Source organism: Natrix helvetica, assembly GCF_964273705.1.
Source record: "Natrix helvetica genome assembly, chromosome: 2".
Taxonomy (NCBI): Eukaryota; Metazoa; Chordata; class Lepidosauria; order Squamata; family Natricidae; genus Natrix; species Natrix helvetica.
This window is the reverse complement of record NC_138552.1, coordinates 255,528,149-255,552,818: the sequence shown is the minus strand read 5'-3', so window position 1 is coordinate 255,552,818 and position 24,670 is coordinate 255,528,149. Positions and strand designations below refer to the sequence as shown.

Sequence of the window (24,670 nt, the reverse complement as noted above, 5' to 3'; positions counted from 1 at the left end):
CACAGCCATCTATTGGTCAAAACAATTAATTCAACTTTCCCAATGCATAAAACATACAGCAGTACTATGATGGTATATTAGATTATTTAAGATATTCTTTATAAAATAAAGAGCCTATAAAGTATTCATAATATTAATGGTATACTAAATTAGAAGTTCAAGTGTTTAGCAAGGGATTTAATATAGAATTAGATGACTTATATTTCAATAAAGAGCCATTTTAGTAACTGTATGCCATATTTGTGTATATTTGAAATAAGTAAAGTTATCACTGCAATATTAATTATCTACTACTTTGTAACCTTACATGACTCATTAACAAGGTGCTAATGGATTTAGCAAATTATTGGTGATGTGGCAATCAAAATGCAATCTGATATTATATCATGTAACTGAGTACAGACTTTCTTTTAGATAGTTTTCTTTTTAATTTTGTTTGAAGATAATATTTTTATTATATATTACTATAATATATACTATTCAAACTTAATAGCAGGATAACAGAAGCAGGACAACAAAAGCAGGACAACAGAAGCAAATATCATTTGACTCCAGGATACTGCAGCCACCATAACTGCAAGCAGTTGCCTAAGGCCAAAATCACGAACACATGACCCTGGTGACATTGAAATGGCTAAATAGACCAGTCCTCATCATTGTAACTTTGAATGGTTGCTAAATGAGTGGGTGAGTAATTGTAACCCAAGGACTACCTGTACATTGCCTTGATATTAAGGTGACCAACTTTTTTACAATGAAAAGGAGGACAAAACACGTTCTATTGTCCAAAATGCTAAGGTGACCAACTTTTTTACAATGAAAAGGAGGACAAATAAATTGGAAAAAATATATCGTAAATAAAAGAAATATTTTATTCATTGCAACAATAATACACTAAAATATGATATATGCATAATAAAACATTTGCAACATTTTATATTGTAATTATGCTTACATGCCTGTTAATTATTATTTAAATGAGTACTTTTCCATTGAATTAATATTTTTTGTCAATGTATCATCTTCTAACAATATATTGGAAATATCTGAACAAGAAATATCCTTCATATTGAATTTTACGGCAAGTGCTGCAGCTAGAGTATCAACATTCAATCTCGATTTCTCACTTGTCGAAAAATCATTGGCAATTGAAAAAAACTCTTTCAACTGCTGCATTAGTTCCAGGGCAGCACAACGTAAATTGAACAAGTATAAATAAATGTTCACATGGAATATGTTCATTTTTGAAATGGCTGAAAATATCCACCCATCTTTTATCAATTTCAACATATTGATTTTCCCATTGTATTAATTTTTCAAAATTTAAATATACATTCAGTCTTCTAATTTCTTCAAAGAGACAATTGTCGTCTATTTTAATGTCTAGCATTTCTTTAGATAAAAATTCAACACAAGATTCAATATCTGTTCAATATACTTGCGATGAAGTAAAAAAAACACCATTAAAAACTGGTTAATAAAATACGTCACGTAACGTGCAACAAATTAGCCTTCAAATATCAAAAAGGAGGACATGTAGGAGGACACTTTTTGAGGGAGGACAGAACTTACAAAAGAAGGACTGTCCTCCCTAAAGGAGGACGGTTGGTCACCTTATTGATATAAGCAGTTGCTATGTTTGCGTAAGCTAGAGACCATTTTTTCTTAGTACCCAGCTGCAATCCCATTAGCGCTCTATGTGTGTGAATTACATCTGTCAAAGGGGTAAATGGTCCTCAGCGATTGATTTTGTGAACAGGCTTATAGTTAACCCAGTTTTCTGGATTGAACCATAGACAAAATAAACATAAGGATTACATTTTTATAACATGCTAGGCTAGCTTGATACTTGCTAGTAGCAGCTAGTTAGTCATGCAGTATTTAATTCATTGCTGCAATTAGTTTTGCTCCTCGAACTATGACTATTTATTCAATTCTCAGGGTAATTCTACATACAGTTGTTGAGATGGACTGTAGAATATGATTATAGATTTGTAAGATATTAATAGGCCACTAAACTCCTTTCATTTTATAGTTAAAAGCACAGATTATATTATTCATTTACAAAATTCAAAATACATATACCAGTACAAAATCCGAATACTGTAGTAAGAGTATAGGTAGTTCTTATTTACAACAGCTCATTTAGTGACCATTTGAAGTTATAATGGCACTGAAAAAAGTGACTTATGACTATTTTTTTACACTTACAACCATTGCTGCATCTCCAATGGTCATGTGATCAATATTCAGATGATTGGCAGCTGACAGTTGCAGTGTCTCAGTCATGTTAAAGTAGAATAAAATATGGATTAAAATATAAGAATGAAGACGTGGCATTAAAGGGACAGTTAGAAGCTTGCTTAAAGGGACAGGGAAATGTCATCAGCCTTCAACCACAACATGTTCCAGCAAATGTCCCTATGTCAAAAGTCCAAAACCACAAGGTTCAATTAAAGTTTGTTAATGACACGTAGTCCATACCTGTAACAAAAGGAGAAGTAAGACCCCCATCTCCTTATAAGGCTTTTTCCTCAAGGTAACCAATAAGAAATGAGTAAAGTGTTTCCGTGTTACACTGTCTTTGAGAATGTATAAGAATGCGTGCATCAATAATAAAGATTGTTCAGAATTTGCAATGTTAGCCATGGGCTAACGTTTCTGAACCTGGCTGCCAAATAAACTTTTCCTGTATCCTGAGAAGTCTAAAGCCTGTCATTTTCTGCAACAATTCGATCGCCTTTTGTGACAAGCAAAGTCAATGGGGAGGCCAAAATCACTTAACAACCGTGTTACTTTGTTATTAACTTAACAACTGCAGTGATTAACAACTGTGGCAAGAAAGGTCATAAAATGGGGCAAAATTCACTTAACAACTATCTCACTTAGCAACAGAAATTGTGGACTCAATTTAATTGAACTGAAATGAACTTTATTTGGCCAAGTGTGATTCAACACACAAGGAATTTGTCTCCGGTACAGAAGCACTCAGTGTACATGCAAAACAACAGAAACATCGTCATCAACCACAACAATATCAACATCACCATCATCACAATACAAGAGGGGGAGTACTTACTTTGTGGTTGTAAGTTGAGGACAATCTGTAATACAAATTGTACATTAAACGATAAATATTACAATTTTAGACCAGAAAGTGGGAGCGATTGAACAAAATTTCATTTCCCATCTAGTAATTGCCAACGATTGATCAGCTAAGAGGAAAAAAACATTTTCTTTTTCTGAACTTCCATGAGGTTTGAATAAATTAAGACATTATTAGATTCTTCCAGTTTATATAAAGGGATTGTGAAAAAATATATGTACATTGCCATCTGCAGAGTAAAAGGCACTCTGACAAAAGAATACTATTAAATATTCTTTCCAGCAGTGATGTTAGCACAACATCAAATCTAAATAAAATCCAAACTGTTCAATAAGCAAGCCATAAAATATTATCAAAGTAAATAGAAGTTGAAAAGGATCTTCCAAACATGTTTGATCTAAAACATTAATTAAACCTTCCATTTGCCACCAATCTCAAAAACTGACAGCAACTTCATAGTTTAGTCCAATATATTAAGCATCTTTTTAAAACTATGGCTGTTTGTTTGGTACAGTACCAGAAATGCTATACATTTTAATACCACATTCTGAATTATGTAATAACCACATTCTGAATTATTAAAAATTATAGAGGTATGTTCATGATTCTTAAAGCCTAAGACACCTAGGACAATAAAGATCACAAACCAAATGTTCCTGAAGCTGCCCAATATATATGTTTTTAAGGACCTTGTGCAGAGGTGGTATTTTGCCGGTTCGCCATGGTTCAGGCAAACCAGTAGTGGCCGCGGTGGCGGCAGAAGGCTCCACCCACCTGCCCAGACATCATGGATGCTCTGCACAAGCACAGATACACTATGCATTGAGCGAAGCAAGCGCTTGCATGCTCCCAGTTCTGAACTGAGAGCGAAAGTAAGAGGATTTCATGCCTGACCTTACGGTAATTTTTTTGTATGTTCTCAACTTCTTACTAAGTTTGAAATCCAGTTAAATTTTGATTTAAAAAATCATACTTGGTTTCCCTGCCTTGGTTTAATTTGCTTGAAAGCTCCCACATTTTTTGACCTCAAAGATTGTTTCACCAATTTAATGAATGACATGCATTATTGCAGTTGACCTACTTAATATCTGACTTTAATTAGCTTCCAGATAATAAGATAAGAGCCAATAGTTGACCAGATGACCATTTGTTAAGAACTGTGATGAGCACATATCCTCACAGGAGGAATTCAATCACAAATTCAGAATCTGTCACTTCCGTTTCTTTGAGCTGGGCATGATCCATAAACAAGGTGCACCATATGGATCTTAAACCCACATCAAACCATAATTTTATGAGTCTGATCCTATGAAGTGCAATATTTGCTTGTTAACACAGCTTTCCCAAACTTGATATTTCCAGGTATGTAGCATTATTATCCTCAGTCAACATGGCAAATAAGTCTCAAGTGGAGCAATTCTGGGGAGCTGGTAATGCAGAGGGAATTGTCAACCATTGAATCATGAAAAATATGTGACACTCTATGGAAACAAAAAATGAAGTTTAAAAAAGCAGGATAGAAAGAATATTGATGCTTTGAAAATTGGTGTTGAAGAAGACTCCTGCGAATACTGTGTAGACAGTTAAAAAAGTAAACCACTGGATCATTGAACAAATCAACCCAGAGTTCTCACTCTATGCACAGATTGGAAGACAGAATAACAGTTGAAAGGGGCCTTGAAGGTCATCAAGTCCAACCCCCTGCTCAAGCAGGAAACCCTATCCCATTTCAGACAAATAGCTGTTCAGTTTTTTTCTTGAATGCCTCCAGTGTTCAAACACTAGATTAGGGAGAGATTGTCATGACGAAAATGTATCTGTGCAGTGAAAAAATGACTTAATAATGCAACTGATGATGATGATACTTAATCAAACAAAAAGCTTGAGATAGCAAAAGTGGACGTGACAGATTGATACAGGATACAGAATACCAGAATTGGAAGGGACCTTGTAGGCCATCTAGTCCAACCCACCCACCCACCTCCGCCCAAGCAGGAGAGCCTACTACACCATTTCTGACAGACGGCAGAAATGACAGATGACATAAAACCCACGGGTAAAAATTTTTTGTCATGAAAAAAAAAAAAAAAAAGGAACAAGAATCCATTTTTTCCCAATAAAGCCATTAGACTGTCCTCTAGGTTGGATTTTCCCTGCCTTTGTCCCACGTGGAAAGTCGCTAGGGGGTGTATGGAGATTCTCAGTCATCCAGGTCATGGCTGTCCCAAAGGTGCTTTTTTTCAAGAGGCAACTGGATTTTCTGCTTTTTCTTTGAAGGCGTTTTGCTTCTCATCCAAGAAATGGAATGCACAGGTACAGTATAGGCGATACCTTGCTCAGTAGTAGTAACTGTGAAAGGGATCTTGGAGTCCTAGTGGACAACCATTTAAATATGAGCCAGCAGTGTGCAGCACCTGCCAAAAAAGCCAACACAGTTCTAGGCTGCATCAACAGAGGGATAGAATCAAGATCACGTGAAGTGTTAATACCACTTTATAATGCCTTGGTAAGGCCACACTTGGAATACTGCATTCAGTTCTGGTCGCCACGATATAAAAAAGATGTGGAGACTCTAGAAAGAGTGCAGAGAAGAGCAACAGATGATTAGGGGACTGGAGACTAAAACATGAAGAACGGTTGCAGGAACTGGGTATGTTTAGCTTAAGAGAAAGAAGGACTAGGGGAGACATGATAGCATTGTTCCAATATCTCAGAGATTGCCACAAAGAATAGGGAGTCAAACTATTCTCCAAAGCACCTGAGGGTAGAACAAGAAGCAATGGGTGGAAACTAATCAAGGAGAGAAGCAACTTAGAACTGAGGAGAAATTTCCTGACAGTGAGAACAATTAATCAGTGGAACAGCTTGCCTCCAGAAGTTGTGAATGCCCCAACACTGGAAGTCTTTAAGAAGATGTTGGATAGCTATTTGTCTGAAACGGTATAGGGTTTCCTGCCTAGGCAGGGGGTTGGACTAGAAGACCTCCAAGGTCCCTTCCAATACAACTCTATTATTGTATTGTATTGTATTGTATTGTATTGTATTGTATTGTATTGTATTAAGAAGCTTTTTCAGCTCTGACCATCTTCCCCACCATCCAGTCAGAGCTGAAGAAGCTTCTTAGACGAGAAGCAAAACGTCTTCAAAGAAAAACCAGAAAGTCCCCTTGCCTCTTGATTTCCCCCCCCCCCCCACCTTTCAGTCGGCGCTAGGGCCTGCTATAGGAACCGGCGGGTTCGTCTTGCGCATGCGTACGTTTCTCAGCAAAAGGCAGCCCCGCCGATAACTCTTCTCTCGAAATGGGAAAAAGAAGCGCTCGGATTCGGCGAAGTTGAGAAGAAAGCGGCGGGTTGGGCGATGACGAGCTCACCTGGTTCCAGCATGCGGTTCCTCTGCTGCCTAACGGAGCACCACGAGCGGAGGTGAGAGGAGAACCGCTCGACGTCTTCTGTCGGATTCTCCGCGGCTCAAGAGATGAGAAAAAGGGGGCAGGGAAGGGACTCTACAGGAAAGCCGGACTTTACTGACGGAAAAGGGAGGCTCGCGGTTTGAGTCTGTGGTTTCTAAGCGCGGCTTTTGGGCTCAGCGTTTCTCTTAAGTACTTTGCTAAACGGCTCAATAAAGCGCGGCTGGGCCAATCCAAGGCAAGAGTAAGACATGGGGATCCCAGCCAGCTTCCGGGTTGTGATCTTGCTTCGCCTGGAGGAATTTAGGGAGGCTTTTTGAAAGTAAACCTGCCTAGAAAACTAATTGCTATTTATAAGATGATGATGATGATGATGATAAATAGCGACATGGCGGGGTCCATTTACATGGATTATTTCCAGGGGAAGCTACTAGCTATCCAAACCTTGTACAATACAGTGTTTAGCTGGGTTCTCATATATGCCTTATTTAGTTTTTCCTTAATGCATTGGGTAAATCAAACCATAATTCAGGTCATATGATGTAGGCTTAATTGTGAATCAAACCCTCGTAAATTATTCATTTATGCATTGTATGAACTAAGACAGGGGTGTCCAAACTTGGGAACTTTAAGACTTGTGGACTTCAACTCCCAGAATTCCCCAGCCAGCATGGCTGGCTGGGGAATTCTGGGAGTTGAAGTCCACAAGTCTTAAAGTTCCCAAGTTTGGACACCCCTGAACTAAGATATTTTTCATTCCTTCTAGGTGGCCAGATGCCAAAGGCTACAGTTCGATTGACCTGAAGAACATTTTCAAAGTGGCGTTTTATTTTGTGTGGGTAAGAAAAGGAAAGAGAAATATTGCTATATTTGCTGAAATGTTCTTATATAATTTTAAAAAGGCAGTCTCTTCAACTCGTTACCAGATTGTAAACTGCCCAGAGCTACTCTGTGGTAATAATATTACCACCAATAATTTTTATAAATAAATAAGTTACCCTTATCTTTTATCATTTAATACTATGATTCCACAATGTCGTTTTTGTTCTTCATCATTCTAATTATAAAATACTGTTTTGTCTGTATACTTACAGTATACAGTAAAGAAATTATTCTTTAATTCAGCCATTCAAGTTTATCAGTATTTTGTGTTTGCTGATGCATAACAGTTGAATATATGTGCTGATACATAATGGAAAGTTCAGTTTACTATGATTCAGATTAACTGCAATCAAAGTTCACATAATTAGGGAGGAAATGATTATTATGCCATACTCGCCATACAATAATTTTCTATGAGGAACTTATCTGAATTAGGTACTTGTTTACTTTAAAACAAAAACAAAAAACTTTCCTTTGCGTATATTATTGCTGTTGCTTTAATAAGAGAATTGGCTAAAGTATGATGATTCATCACAAGGAAAATTACAAATATAAAATATTTATCCAGTTGAATGTTATATAATTCTTTGGAATATAATACATTTTTAAAAGAAATAAATTATAGAACACTCTAATTTTGACAAGTGAGGAAAATTTCTTCAAGACACATATCTTAGTTATATATCTATAGGAAGTTAGCACCCACCCCTCTCCTAGAAAAATGAAATATTTTAGGAAATATTAAAAGGACAGAATATGTCCCCTAAAAGGGAGGCAGAAATTCACCCCCCCCCCTTTTGCCAATGGGTCATTAAGGCCTGAGTTAGTCTATTCTACATAACAAAGCTCTATCTTCTTCAGGCAGAGCCATAATAGGAATCCCGAAGCCTTTCATTACATCAGCATCCAGCAAAGGCTCAACCAAGCCTAGTACTCAGAACAGCCTACAGAGTTGCCCCTGCATGGCCTCATGGGAGTCTGACAACCAATCAGAATACAAGCTCAGTGGGCATAAAGCCCAGAAAGGGCATAAAACCAGGGTACTCCCAGCATCTCCATGATTCCATGAATCCGGTGTCTTTTTCCCCACTTGAAACTGAACCCAGATGGACAATTCTTCCAACATATCTATAATGTAATTTCATTAGATTAACAAAACATCAGTGTTTGTTTTGGTAGAAGTACTTTACTCCTTTCTCTCTTTACTCCTTGTTTAAAAAAAATCAATGAATTCAAAATTTTAGGTCAATATTTATCTCAATAATCTATTTTATTATTTTCCCACAGAATTTTCCTCATGCCAATATATATATATATATATATATATATATATATATATATATATATATATATATATATATATATATATTATAGTGATAGTATCAATCGAATTGTAAAATCTGGCTTAAGACCAGGATGGATTTGATTTAAATCAAGTCAATTTAAATCATGATTTAAATCATAATTTAAATCACTAGTAAAAAGGCTTGATTTAATCAATTCAAATCACAATTTTTAAAGCGCAGCTGTTATCTCTGTCCCACAGCGGTCCCTCCTCTGACCAGCTGTTGACTCACCAACAGCCCCATTCAGTTTAATGGGACGGTTGGTGATGCAGCAGTGACATAATAAGATGAGGGACATGGTGGGCAGCAGGTGAGTGGATGCCCACTAACAGGCACCGTCATGATGGATCTGAAATGACAGGTGTTTTTTAAATGTAAGGACTCATTCTTGCTGATAGTTAGCATCTTTAATATTATTATTCACAAACAAAATGAAGGTTTTCTATTTAGCTTGCAGAGCTTGGATTCATTGAATGAGTTTCCCAAAAATGTACATATTACAGCCTTGTGTTACATAACTAAGCTCCATTTCATGCTGAATAAACTAAATTACTAATGTATCTTAAATAGAAAACTATCTTTAGATAGACGTTTACTCCAAAAGCATTTTATTAAAATAAATTTGATAAAAGTAAAAAAGTCCAATTTAATTTTTTTTAAAATTCAATGAAAAAAAATTTAAAAAATCATCCTGCTTTTATCTACCCTGCTTAAGACTTCCAGCAGTATTTTCTATACTTTTTCTGGAGTGACAAGTTTTTAAAAATAGTTCTTAAGTTTTTTACTACATTGTGTATTTTTAGGAATATCATCATATAAAAGTATTCAAGGCAGAAATTACAAACTAAAACGCATTGTCACATCATTGATATTGCAGGTTAATGTTGTACTGCGTCTAAGCAGCCTTTCTAGTATATTTTGCATGAGGACTGCGTTTTTCTGAAATAAAATTTCATCGTTCCTTTTATGAGACAATTTTATTTTTTTCATATTACAGGAAATCATAGGCACCTGCTAAAAAAGTGAAAGAAAAAGTCTAATGGAGATCATGAAGTTCCCAAAACTATTGTGCGTATTTTCAATTTTCACATGTGCTGCTATATATGCTGTGTATACCAAGTGGAATTTTGACTACAAAGGAAAAGGTGTCGACAAAAGTTTGGAAAAGCAGCTTGGTGCTGAGATCTCAAGAAAAGATGAGGCAGTTCTTTATGGAATTATGTTTGATGCTGGAAGCACTGGCACCCGTATACATGTATTCCAATTTGCGCAGAAACCAAAAGGTAAGCTCTTCAGTTCATAATTTTGCTAATATAATACAATACAATACAATAGTAGAGTTGGAAGGGACCTTGGAGGTCTTCTAGTCCAACCCCCTGCCTAGCCTATACCGTTTCATAGGCAGTGCTCACTTACCAACCATTGTTCAGTAACTGGAAAATTGCAGCAGTTCTGAATGAGTGGTACTTACAAGCTGTCTTCAAAATTCGGGCCATCACAGTATCCCCATGGTCATGTGATCATGATTTGGGAAACTGGCAGCCAGCTTGCACAAAGGACAATTACAGTGTCCCGTAGTCACGTGATTGCCATTTGCAATCTTCTGTGCCTGCTTCCCACAAAGCAATGGGGAAGACAACAGGGAAGGTCATAAATCACTCTGGTCAGTTCCCCCCAGCCTTCCTGCACATTCTACCGTGCTGTCTTTCCCTTGACTGCCGCACAGTAGCATCCCCCACGCCCAACTCACCTGCAGCCTGAACTGGTCATATGATTGCCATTTGGGCACTTCAAAATTGGTATGCAATCAACCGTCACAGTCTTTCATGATCACATGATTACCATTTGTGCGGAAGCAATAGAGAAGGTAGAAGTAAAACCATAAGTCATGACTATGTGATATTTTGCTTAATAATTAATGATTCACTTAATGACCAAAGGGGAAGTGAGATCAAAAGCCTGTCATACTTATGTAATGTTTTGCTTAGTGACTGCAATGATTTAACAATGAAGTTTTTGTTCCAATTGTGTTTACTAAATGAGGACTACCTGTCCTGTCCTCATACCATTTTCTTTTATTGTTTCCTCATGTCGAAATTTGCTGCCTCTTGGTGGCTTAAATATTTTAATATTGTTTATAAAATATATATGGCATATTTATATATTGAAGGGTGGTGGTTTTTTTGAGATCTATTTTGAAGATGGAGCAACAATGCAAAATACATGGTCTAATTATAATTTCCATATGAATATAAATATTGTAATCCTTCAGGTTACAAATTGTTGAAGACAGTACATAAGAAATATGTATAAGTTTTTTTTAGGAATCACATAAATAGTGTCAATGAAGAGCTATTCCCATAAGACAGAAGGAAAGAAAGGGGATACTTCTGAGTTTTCTGTAGTTAGCCCCCTCTTATGAAGAAGGCTTTCACATTAATTTCTTGTTTAATTAACTTAATTTTCGGTGGCTTTGATTTGCAGACTGCAAAATTATGTATAGAATCACTTTACTACATTGAGTTAATTTTTCTTTTTTAAAAAACAGAACTTCCTAGATTAATCGATACCACATTCAAAGCATTAAAACCAGGACTCTCTGCATATGCTGACAATGTGGATAAGGTAATTTGAACTTAAATGTTAATTTAGGCCATGCTTGCCTGGAAATAATTTTAATTATTGTTAAGTTATAAAAAATATAATAAATTATAAATATTAACATTATACATTATAGTAATAGCAATTTCTTCTGAAGAAACATGCAAATCATTGTATTGCCAGGTTTACAGGGGTATAGGCGTTGAAGAAATATATATCTCTGCTATTTGATAGGTAAGGTTTAAAACATTTATTATGTTCTGACTCCATTTTTAAAAGGTATCTTATCTACTGAGTAATTCTTCAATAGGTAGGCATACCTTGTGCCAAAGTTAGGACCATGGGTGTTAGGCACAAGCAACCAGAACTGCTCCATGGTTTCAGTCAAGAGGGTTTTTTTTATTGTTGAGTTGGCAGACTGCCTGCCTGCCTTCCCTTGGGAAAGCCTGATATAGTGTTTGATCTCATATGCTTTGTCACCCCCTATAGCAGGGGTGTCCAAACTTGGGAACTTTAAGAGTTGTGGACTTCAACTCCCAGAACTGACTCCCATGGTTGGCCGGGGAATTCTGGGAGTTGAAGTCCACAAGTCTTAAAGTTCCCAAGTTTGGACAGCCCTGCCCTATGGAATCCAAGCTACCATATTTCTTAATTCTCCCTATCGGGGCCTCCTTCCTTTCAGCTCCTTGACTCCACCTGGAGTTGTTTTTATGTCATATAGATGTAAGATCTGTCTGAAACCTGAATTTTCCTGGCTCTTCATGTAGTACTAGCATGTCTAAACAATAAATCCCATTGCATGTGAGACAACTTCATCTAGTGAAAGTATTCAGGATAGGCACAAAACCTCCTGACTTAGTGCTTAGGTGGAGAGCCTGGGCCTGAAAATCTTCCAAGAGTCAAATAGAGCTGAAGCCATTCAGATCTTGTGGAATGCTATTCCATAGAACAAGCAGGACAACAGAAAGCAAAATGCTGTGTTTTATATATATATCAAGAAGTTAGACAGCCTCAAAATCTTAAAAATAAATAAATATCCTGCATCATCCACAGGTGTAGTTACTTCTTTTTTAACTGCTCGAATAAGAGCCCGTCTGTTTTAGTGGTTTAAGGCACCAGGCTAGAAGACAAAATAAGAGAACATATGCATGTGTGCATTCCCACACAAAACCCTGCTTAAATAAAAAGGCAACACATTTTATTTTGTCAGAGTGCTGAAGGAATAAATGAGCTCCTGGCAGTTGCTAAAGAAGCTGTTCCTATGCATTTGTGGAAGTCAACGCCCTTAGTTCTTAAAGCAACCGCTGGCTTAAGATTGCTGCCAGGAGAAAAGGCACAGAAATTATTGGATAAGGTATTTTGTTCTCTTACTTATCTAGATTAGTCTAAATTAGTTTGGTATCCTAGCAGGAATCTGTCTTAAATCTTCTGCAGTCTGCATTCTATTTTAGTAGATAATGATTAGACTTCAGGCTTATTGATGAATGTTGGAGTATTAAAAGGGGGCTGCATTACAGTTTGTCATCCAGAGGTATAAAGATGGGTGTCATCAATATTATATTGATTTCTTTTAAATCTTCCAATGAAGCAGTGGATGATTTGAACAGGTGTATCAAAAGGCTTAATACAGATAACACATCTAGAAGAGGTCTGCACCTGGAATGCGTAAATAATTTGACCTGGATGAGGTTCATTCTCCCTAAATGCTTCTTGCTCTGTTATGGCATTCTGAATATCAAGATTACTGTCTATTTCATTATAGTTTTCCACCATATTCAGATGATATATTAGTATGAGCAGTGTTGGGAGACACTGGTATAGATAATCCTTGACTTACGACCATTTGTTTAGTAACAGTTCAAAGCTTTGGTGCTGAAAAAAGTGATTTTATGACCAATCCTCACACTTATGACCATTGCAGTGTTCCCATAGTCACGTAATAAAATTTTGGGCTCTTGGCAACTGGAATGTATTTACGATGCATTCCAGGGTCATGTGATCTCCATTTGTGACCTTCCCAGCCAGTTTCCAAAAAGCAAACTCGGTGTGGGAAGCTGGATTCACTTAACATCTGCAAAATTCATTTAAAAACTGGTGATTCATTTAATAACAAAATTAATTTAATAACAGTGGCAAAAAAAAAGTCCTAAAATTGAGTACGACTCACTTATTGACTGCCTTGTTTAGGAATCAAAGTTCCAATCCCAATTGTTTTCGTAAGTCAAGGACTGTGTAATTCTGGTAAACAATAAATATATATTTGTAATAATACAAATCAGTAATATCTTTTTGCCATGTTTTCTATTATTATCCATTGTTTATTTCTGATTTAGACACAGCAATGTTTTTACTTCTTGATGGAAACTCAATAGGGAGCAGGTAGTTTAAATATAAGACAGTAAATTGTTCAATAAGAAGAATGACACTATATATGCAACTGCAGAGAAATATAGTCATTTCTGAATTACTGTGTTTTTTTAGTTTTAAATGTATTTATATCAATCCTCTTAATTTTAGGTAAAGGTCATTTTTCAAGAGTCTCCATTCTTTATAGGAAGTGATTGTGTCTCCATAGTGGATGGATCAGATGAAGGTAGTTGAATTTATGTTTCAGTGATTTCATACTCTGTTTGTTTTTTATTCTAAAATAATCTTCCTGTATAAACAGAATTTCTGTGAAGCTAACTGTTTGTTTAATACCTCTGCAATGTTTTCCCCTCTTCTGTTTAATCATGTCTGATTCTCAGGAACTGGCTGGACAAGTCCCTGCAGTTTTCTTTTCAAAAGTGATTTGCTATTGCCTCCATCATAAGGCTAAGGGAAAGTGACTAGCCCAAGGTCATCTAGCTGCTTTGTGACTAAAGTGGGACTAGGACTCACAGTCTTCCATTCTGTAACCTGATACCTTAATCACTGGCTCTTTTACAATATTTTAACTGCTTGCAAAAAGTTGTGGAGTAATATAAAGAACATCTATTCCTGTTCTATTAAGCTAAATTACTGTTTCCCAAATTTATTTGGCCATGGAATATTTGGGAGTCTTTAATTTATTAATTGAACATATACATTCTACATCTGGGAAAGGAGGTTTTCACACACACACACACACACACACACACACACACACATTGAGTTAGTTGAAACGTTGGTTAGGGTTCATTGAAAATGAATCAGTAAAAATGAATTTCAATCCTTACTTAAAAGAAGTGCTGTGACTGAGTGTCCATTTTGTGCCCAAAATCTTTACCAGAAGTGTTTTTCTTTTGTTGTTCATAGATCAGCTTAAAATTAGAAGAATTGCTAGAAAGATCTTTGTGTATGGTGCAGCATTTCGCACTTATTTTTAGTTATATCATAATGTAAAAATCCTGCTCCACATATGTCAGTCAAAGAAAGAATTCAAACTGCATGTTTTGCAGCAATTGAATATTCTTGAATTAAACAGCTCCAAATATAATTTCGTAGAATATTATTTTTTATTTTAGTTAAAAAATAAATCAGTTATTCTTAATTTATGAAACACATAAATACTGGCTTTGTAGCACATAATGAAACCAAAAACTACACTATAATTTCCTGTCCTTTTATAGAGAAATCAAAATGGCTCCTATTATCATATCTGCAGCCAGTTGAAACAAGAAAAAGACATTAGCCTGTTATCTATGCAGAATTCTCAGTTGTCAGGTACTATGCATTCACTGAAATTTATTAGAGAATATCTAGTTGATGTCTAAACTGATAAGAGGAGAATATTTGTAGCTCAGAGTTGAAGGGCCTTTGGTACTCTCCGAGCTGGTTTTTTCCTTGCAAATGATTCATTATGCAAACTTCATCAGGTTATCTAGTGCTGAAGATGTTACCTAGTTTAGATAATGAAATACCTGCAAGAAAACAAGCTCAGAAAGCATCAAGGACTCCACATAGTCTAAAGTTAGACTATCAAGGATGAGTTGATAGTAAATTTTTGGAGAAAAAAAATCTGCATTTCCTCAGCATCTTTTTCAATCCTCTAAGGGCAAGATTTTAATTTATCCCTCAGGAAACAAATTGAGAAATTTCCACTGGCTGTCCTACTGTACTAATAAACAGAAAATGCTATTTACATTTATGGCAGTTTCCACTTAGCTTCTGAGGAATTCTTCCATTTGTAGTAGGCACTTGGTTCCAATCTTAGCAACAGCCTGGCACCTGCAGGAGTGCCCTAATCTCCTCTTTTACTGAGGAAAAAATGATTTCTTCATTCAGAAAGAATATGAAGTTAGTTTAGTTAAGTAGTATTGAGTTCCAGGTAGAACTGCATGTATCCATCTTCCACAGAATGAGGGCTGGCTTATGTAAGAGTGAGCAAGCAATTTAGTGAATAAAACATATTGTTTGTAGTTTTATTTAGCTGTTACTTGCTTTCAGACTTTATGTGTTCTGAGACTAGAAGTATAGTTGAGACAAAATTCTATAGATAAGTTTTCAGTTTGTATTGTATTTAATTTTTTTAAATTATAAATTGTAGGCTACACACAACATTGACAGAATACTGTGTGGCCATTTAGGAAGAAGAATTTTCTATATTATACAATACTTTACTCTAGCAGGTACTTTGAATCAGTTCATAATGATCATTTCCATATGCAAATATGTGAAGGCAAAAAGCATGTGTCACGCATTGCTCCAAGTTAACTAAGATCTTTTAGCTTGCAAATAGTACACTTAATTGACATTTTCTGTATATCTTTCTTCTAAAGATCCAGCTCATTTTTTCTGATATAGTAGTAACCAGTTTGAAACCTAAGCTGCAGTTAGTGTTAAGTCAGATACCTACCGGTATATACTAATTGTTATAACAAGCATTTGTCTCCTGTGCCACTTTCTCATGCATCCTGATTTGAGTGATTTTGACTAATTTAAATATGCTCTTATTGATAAATAAATCACAGGAACTGGAAAATTGAAATCTGATCTCTACTTATTGCATTTTTTAAAACCAGGTATTTCAGCATGGATCACAGTCAACTTTTTAACAGGTATGTTTGCAAGTATATTGTACTACATTTATATTCTATATTATTATTATTATTATTATACGATTGTATCACAGCGGCCAGTTGATTCGCCGGATTTGGCATTGATTACTAGTCGGGCCCCACCCAGGGGCCTAGGACGTCGTAACGTATTTTCGTAATATACGTGCAGATCCAAGCAGTGCAGCTTTTTGCATTTGACTGATGGTGATTTTGTCAAGTTTTAACTGTTTTAAATGTAATTCCAGTGCTTTTGGAATAGCACCCAGTGTGCCGATTACCACTGGAATTACCACTGCTGGTTTGTGCCATAATCGTTGGATTTCAATTTTTAAGTCCTGGTATTTCGCGACTTTTTCATGTTCCTTCTCCTCAACCCTGCTATCACCTGGTATTGCGATGTCTATGATTGTAACCTTCTTTTTCTCAACCAGTGTGATGTCTGGTGTGTTATGCGCTAGTACTTTGTCTGTTTGTATACAAAAATCCCACAGGATCTTGACCATCTGATTTTCGGTGACTTTTTCAGGTTATGTTCCCACCAGTTTGTTGTTGTTTTAATATTATAATTTTTGCACAAATTCCAGTGGATCATTTGTGCTACTGAATTGTGCCGCAATTTATAATCAGTCTGTGCGATTTTTTTACAGCAGCTGAGTATGTGGTCAACAGTTTCATCAACTTCTTTGCAGAGTCTGCATTTGGCATCATCAAAGGATTTTTCGATTTTGGCCTTAATGGCATTTGTTCGGATAGCTTGTTCTTGCGCAGCCAGGATTAGTGACTCTGTTTCTTTCTTTAATGTACCTGTTGTTAACCATAACCAAGTTTTTTCACTGTCCACTTTATCTTTTATTTTTTCCAGAAATTGACCATGTAAGGCTTTGTTCTGCCAACTCTCCATTCTTGATTTTATCACATCTTTTCTGTATTCTTGTTTCGTCTGTTGGGCCTTCAGTAGATTTTTGTTCTTTACTTCGATTAATAGATGTTCTTGACTTTCTTTTAAATAATCAGCCAGTGCATGTTTTTCTTCTTCAACTATTTGCTTCACTTGTAATAATCCTCTGCCACCTGATTTTCGGGGCAGGTATAGTCTATCAGTGTCACCACGTGGATGTAAACTGTAGTGCATTGTCATTATTATTATTATTATTATTATTATTATTATTATTATTATTATTATTATTATTTAAACTTATCAGTTTAATAAATCACCCATTTTGTCAGAGGTGACTCTAATGTCCTATAAAACATTAAAACAGTAATAAGGATAATAAATTTAAAATTCAATTAAAATAAAACTAAGCAAGATGGAGAGGGAGGGAACAAAGTGCGCACAGGGAGGAGGTGGGGTATTATCAGCAACCCCCAAAGTGCCGACTCCCATTGGGACCCCAATATAATACAATTTATGTTATCTCTGAATGTTCAAAGTATGTAGTAGTAGTTTACTATTTGCTAAAGTAATTTGCTATATAAAACTTCAAGATTTACATAAGTACTATTGCATTCAGTGTAGCAGTTCCCAGGATATAAAATTGCAGCCATAGTTGCTTCAGATAAAACTCCAGTTATACTTTGAATTTAAAACCTATGCTTACTTTAATATATATTTCAGCAAATAATAAATTAAAACATTTCCATGCATTTATGTTCCTTGTTTATTTGAAATTATAAGTCTGATTTATATATGTGTGATAATATAGGCAAGGTACATGTGTTTTACTTGGAACTGTTTGTAAAAATAATTACATTTCTTGAATAAACACTACATTAACTTTGCTTTATCAAATGATGCATTTCAGAAAGCTTGAACAACCCAATGAAGAAATGTGTAGGAATGCTAGATTTAGGTGGTGGATCTACTCAAATCACATTTCTCCCAAGCACCGAAGTAAGAAGAATACAAGTCCCTTTTATTTCAACTCTTTCAAGAGATTACCAGATAATTTTATATATATTTTTTGTTTCTGATGATTTTCTTTAATTTTGATTTGGGATATAAAAACATGCCAGCTTTAGAGTGGATTTAAAACTTGCATTGAAGTAGAAATTTAATGAACTCTCCACTGTTGACATTTAATGCTAGTAGGTTTTTCTATTCAAGAGAAAGGCTGTCAGCAACTATTGCTTTTAGGTATATGACTTCCATTATTGATAGTAAGAGAATTGTGCAAGGTTAATACTGATTATATAAATGGCTACGGATGTTACCTAAAATGCAAAATAATATAGTTTAGATATTATCTAAATTATATTTCCGATACATGTTCTAGGTCTGATATAGTTCTAGAAGTATGCCGGCAGATCTTAGGTGCTAACAAAAATTGTAGTACCCTGTTTCCCCCAAAATAAGACCTCCCCAGATAATAAACCCAATCTGGCTTTTAAGCGCATGCGCTAAAATAAGCCCTCCCCCGAAAATAAGCCCACCCCAAAAATATTGCAACACTGTAGCAGCCATGAGGTGACCACACTTGCCTCCTGCACCTCAAAAATAATAAGACCTCCCCAAAAATAAGGCCAAGTGCTTATTTCGGGGGTCAAAAGAAAATAAGACCCTGTCTTATTTTTGGAGAAACACGGTATCTGTCATTTCATTCATTCATTCACTCACAGTATACAGCAAGTATAAAGCTTGAAAGATTCTGCCAGGCAGCACATTTCTAATGCCTCTCTGGCATTGCTTTTGATCCCTAGAAGCTGCTGGCCACCAAGGGCTGACAGACAACATTTCTACTAGGTAATGACTTTTCAGCATATCCTTGAAAAGTATCCAAAAGCTTCAGCTGCAGGCGAACATAAAGAAGGGCCCATGTAATACTTTTACTGCGCAAACTGGATCGGGTGCCATTTGGCGTCTGGGTCCAATTCAAGTGGTTGGTTATCACTTTGAAAGCCTTACATGGCATGGAGCCACATATGCCCATCCCACCCAGTCAAGCAGGGAAAGTGTATAATGGGCCTCGTCAGCTAAATAATTCCAGTTGGTAAGGTCCAGGAAAAGTGCCTTCTCTGCTATTGTCCCTGCCCTGTGGAACATTCTTCCCTCAGAGATAAGGCAGGCCCCACTCTCTCCTGGGGTAAAAACATGGCTCTGCAACTTTGCTTGGGGCTCAGAGAGGAACACACAATAATGGGCCTGGTTAGCACCCTGAAAGCCCCTCCCCTTCCCTTTTAAGTTTTTAATTCATCCTTGCCCTTTTTAAATATTATATACTGTTTTTATGTTTTAATATTTTATTTGTACGCTGCCCAGAATCCTTCTGTGAAGGAGATTTTGAATGGCTTTTAAAATTTGATAATGGTCCTTTAGGGGAAATAGCTCTGTATAAGGGCATTTTATTTAATTGGAAAAAAATGAATGGGAGCTCACAAATAAGGATTGAGTATTAAAATGTTAGAAAGTTGGGCCAGAAGGAGGGATAAACAAGTCACAAAGAAGAGGAAAATAGAAAGCTGTGCCTGGATGGCTGATGAGGCTTAAAAAAGAAAGAGGGAAGAGGTTTAAAGAACAAATGGCAATATATTAAACAATATATAGACATATTGGAAGCAAGAATGGTTTGAAAGATATGGGAAGCATAATGAATGGTAAAAAATAATTTTAGTCAAATTTCCTTTTATTTTATGCCTTTAATTTATTTAGCATCCTATTTCTTACTCCTTATCTGTATTTTGCATCACCCTGACAGAGTTGATATGAATGTAGGCTACAATTAACAAGCCGTATTTATTTTAGTTGTCTTGTAGGATGCCACTGTAATTAAGTGACATAAGGCACGTAATTTTCATAGATACAAGTATCTGTAAGATTCTAGGCATGCTGGCTTAATCAGGAAACAGTAGCATATAAATTGGAAGATCATCCTTTGGTCTATTTACTGAAATATCCAATCTTGGATCTTTCTATTTGTTATTATCTGACCATGATGCATAGAGATGTAACACATAATTTTAAGAACGTTTAAATATAGCTTTTTAGTAGCTCTCCAACCACATTGCTCTATTTTTTTTAATGGAATATCAGGTATTTTCTCTTTCTTTACAGACATCTGTGGAGAACACAACTGCTGAACACATCATTTCATTTAACTTGTTTAATACAACATATAAACTGAATTCACACAGGTTAGTTGTCAAAAAGTTTTTTCATATAGTGGAGTATTTTTTTTTAAGGTTGTCAAATGTTCTTAGCAATTGATTATTTATTTAAAAAATCTAATACATAGTTGCATGCAAACATTTAGGCATCTTTAGTCAAATAGTGGGTTTCTTTTTGATAGTCCTAAACTTGGTTAGGGGAGAAATAGAGGTGCTCTCAATTACGCAGGATCTAAGATATAGTCGTTTCAAGATTAAGATTATAAATTTAATCAGAAACATTATGCTGCCTGATATTTGATCTAAATTATTACAAGAATGGAGTTGGCACGGATTAAATATATGCAGGGCTCTAAGAATCTACCTCAAACGTATTCTAGAGTAACAACAAGCCAGTAAATTATTTGACTCCTATACACAGAAAACCAGAGGATATTTTATATCCCAAACTTCTGACACTGTTTCCTTGAAAAGAATGAGCAATTTAGATTGGCTGGGCAACTATACAGATCAGATTTTTCAGACTGCTATTTATAAGCCAGGAATCCCAGGAACTAGAAAAAAAATCAAAATATAAATTTGGAGAAAGATACTGATTGGATTGATGTGTTAAATATTTGTAACATCCTTCCCATACTTTTAAAAAGTACAATTTCCTTCCTTCAAGGACAATCTTTTGGGGAATAACAACAAATTATGGGCAATTTAAATTTATCATGTGACCATACAGTTGCTAGTTACAAAAGTATTGGCCATTTTAAAATAAAACGCTACTTAAACATTGACCTTAGGATACCATCAAATGTAATTCTTTTTAATTATTGTAAAGACTGCAATATATTTATTTTGACTGTTCACGAATACATTTCATCTTGTTTTTGATGAACCATGAAGTAACTTGCCTATTAAGCGGTGAGGTTCATTTTTAAAAGGCCCAGAATGCATTTCACCTCTTTGGCCTATCTAACTATTTAAAATGTATGGTATGGAAGCAAATTAAGTGTTTATAACTGTGAAATGAAATTTAAAATAACCATATTCATCATAAAATTATCATTATAAATATTGATAAATATAAATATATATTTATAAATATAAATAACTGCAAGGTGCAAATTAGCTATAGATCTGCCATATTCAAAATATCCTTTCTTATGCATGTGGTATTTATAGTCTTATAGTCTGCAATAAAGTGACCAAGTTTTTTTATTGTTTCATAATTTCAGCAGCTGCAAAATCCAGTGCATTTTGTATCTGTTGTTTATAGCCAGCTACTGGTAGATATATTCTACTTCATAAATACTGTTAAACAAAAAAAGAATCTAGTCTTTATCAGAATTGCTTCTCTCAATTTGTCTAGTTACTTGGGATTTGGATTAATGTCGGCAAGACTGGCAATTTTAGGAGGCGTTGAAGGACAAGCCTGTAAGTATTATATATGATTTGAATGATTTACACAGGAATCCCAAATTGCTTTTTTTAATGTTCCCTTTCCAAGTAGATAGTGACATATTAATAATATTTCTCAATTAAAATCTATTAGGTTTCTTTCTCTTTTCTTTCAAGGAGTTAGAAGCAATGTACAAGTAAAACATAATCTAAAGATAATTAAAACAGATAAAACTCAATTAAAATAACCATGTTCCATCAGGAAACATCAACCTTGGTTAATCTTGAAAAGGCTAAGCAAAGTGAGATTTTGTTACTATTGGGAGATCGGGATATATAACTGATTGCCAAGACCATTCTGAAGCAGCAGTGCTGCTATACAAAAGGAGCACTGTTTAACATGGGCTTCATTCACTTCCTAGAAGCACATGAAAAGTAGAAGTGGTTCCCTACAAGATCTGGTGAGGCTGATTCCGATGCGGGCAGTCCTGTACATACCCAGTGCTAAGCCTTGAAGGGTTTTAAGGAGAAAGACCAGCACTTAACATTGTATCCGTAAGGGTAATGGTAACCATTATAGAGCCCACAAAATTGGTGTCATATGTTCTCATTGTCAGAAAGCCGGAAATATGTAGGCTGTTCTGGAACAGTAGACATTTCTGAATAGTCTTTAAGAGCAAGCCTGTGTAAAACACATTATAATAGCGAATCCAGATGGCAATGAGAACTTATAAATTGGTCCTTCTGCATCAAGTAGAATTGCAGTTGTTGCAGCTGGGCAAAGTCCTTTAGCATACCTTTTATCTGCTGTTATAACAGGAACCATGAGTCTAAAAGTGCCCCCAGATTGCAAACCTGCTCTTTCATGGGTAGCTCTTACCTATCTAGTAGTAACACTGGTGTTGAAAGAAAACTTGATACACCAACAATAACTCATCTTACTTGGCTTCAGCTTCAATGTATTCTCTTCTAATCAGATCTTATTTCCAAGCATGTCTGTACAACCCAGCCTAACGTAGAGCCATTCACACAGTTGTATCAGAAGCAGGACCCCTGACCACCAGTAAGGTATTTCTAATGATCAGAGGCATCCCTCCTCTCCCACCCTCATATCAAAGTAGAGGAAGGATCTACTGGTAGGGCAGATCTCTGACCAGGCTACATTGTCACTTCATGCATCCAGGTTTCACTAATAGATGACAGGTCTGCTGCCTGATTCAGTACCCATTCGTGGATGAAGATGGTGTTATTGCAAACAGACCTGGTCTTAACAATCAGGACCCTGAAGCTTTAAATTGTATCTGGAAGTCTGTTGGTAATGTCAACAATAGGAAATGTGCTGCACTCTAGACTGGAAAATTAAATCCACTGTGGATTAGCAACCTCTTCTGTGTTGTTTCACAGATAGCAGTGTTTCAATATCTCAGGGGTTGCCACAAAGAAGAGGGAGTCAAACTATTCTCCAAGGCACCTGAGGGTAGAACAAGAAGCAATGGGTGGAAACTAATCAAAGAGAGAAGCAACTTAGAACTGAGGAGAAATTTCCTGACAGAACAATCAGTGGAACAGCTTGCCTCCAGAAGTTGTGAATGCCCCAACACTGGAAGTCTTTAAGAAGATGTTGGATAGCTATTTGTCTGAAACGGTATAGGGTTTCCTGCCTAGGCAGGGGGTTGGACTAGAAGACCTCCAAGGTCCCTTCCAACTCTACTATTGTATTGTATTGTATTGTATTGTTGTCAAGAGAACTACATATATGTGTATGAAATTACTCAGAACTGAGCTTGATTCAAAGGAGAGTTTACCTTTCATTTTATCTTTGGAGAATTAGTCTTAGCTTTGCTTATCACCCTTATCAAATGTATGTTTGATTGATCTGTACTATACATTCAAGTATCAAATAGAAAACATTATCTTGGGGGTGAGAAAATTGTTTGCCTATTCAAAATAATTGCTGTATCTCAAGCAGACTTGCTCTCTCTATATTTTTCCCTAACAGTAAAAGAAGGAGAAGAACTAATAAGTCCCTGCTTGCCACTAAATTATCAAGGTGAATGGGAACATGCAAAGATACTGTACAAAATTAAAGCGCAGAAACCAGGTACCTGATCACTTCTTTATTTTTGCAAAGGTACTTGACTTTTGCAAATGGGTCTTTTGAATAGAAATTGTAACTACATCTGTACACATTCTTCCATAGAGGAGTGCATATACAATATTCTGCCCATATGCGCCAGTTTTACCAAATTTTTGCGGTCATACTCATGAGTAAGAATGGTGTTTGAAAACAATCACAGCATAAACCCGTCTAAGGTGATATGTCAGGTTTTTAATATTGTTTGATCCCCAAGTGATTTGTGATGGAATGCAGAGATACAGAAGGGGGAGTTTTATTGGGCTGGTCCAAAGATGTTTGAAAGTAAGAACAATTATAGAGTTTTCCCCTATCTTTTTTCCAAATACGGTCCCAGCAATCAGGCATTTTTCCAAAATAGTTCATTTTTAGGATTGAGTGCAGGAGTAAGTATAGTGGAAGCATTTTATTCCTTCTAGACAGCTCATAATTACAGTTAAAATATATTTTTCTAGGCAGCTCAGAACAAAGTATAATGCACTGATATAACAAAGGACAAGTATAAACCAGAGTCACAAAACTCAATAGATTTCAAAAGTGTAAAAATATAAAATGTGCCGTAATATAATGTCTATATTAAAAAGAGAGGTCTCCATTAATTCACAGAACCTCTCTTGGAAGAGGTTCTTCAGAGCATAACTGTTCCACCAATAATTAAACAATTACATACTTGTCAGGCCTGCA

At 35.8% G+C, this 24,670-nt stretch overlaps 1 protein-coding gene across 4 annotated transcripts in view; it reads left to right on the top strand.

Annotated features, from left to right (window-relative positions):
- The first annotated feature begins 6,341 nt into the window (after positions 1 to 6,341).
- ENTPD6 (ectonucleoside triphosphate diphosphohydrolase 6) overlaps positions 6,342 to 24,670 on the top strand; it is a 28,090-nt gene continuing 9,761 nt past the window's right edge. For 2 of the 4 annotated variants that reach the window (XR_014174527.1, XM_081943070.1), the window contains exons 1-11: positions 6,342 to 6,528; positions 7,279 to 7,351; positions 9,738 to 10,023; positions 11,289 to 11,365; positions 12,552 to 12,695; positions 13,859 to 13,934; positions 16,324 to 16,359; positions 18,165 to 18,253; positions 20,411 to 20,490; positions 21,824 to 21,888; positions 23,852 to 23,953. Coding sequence is in view for 3 of the 4 variants with exons in the window: in XM_081943070.1 (XP_081799196.1) it covers positions 9,780 to 10,023; positions 11,289 to 11,365; positions 12,552 to 12,695; positions 13,859 to 13,934; positions 16,324 to 16,359; positions 18,165 to 18,253; positions 20,411 to 20,490; positions 21,824 to 21,888; positions 23,852 to 23,953 (913 nt within the window). In the remaining variant the exon portion in view is untranslated. Of the gene's footprint in view, positions 6,529 to 6,784; positions 6,835 to 6,939; positions 7,024 to 7,278; positions 7,352 to 9,737; positions 10,024 to 11,288; positions 11,366 to 12,551; positions 12,696 to 13,858; positions 13,935 to 16,323; positions 16,360 to 18,164; positions 18,254 to 20,410; positions 20,491 to 21,823; positions 21,889 to 23,851; positions 23,954 to 24,670 lie in introns of those variants that run through there. The other 2 variants (XM_081943072.1, XM_081943071.1) reach the window with 2 other exon arrangements.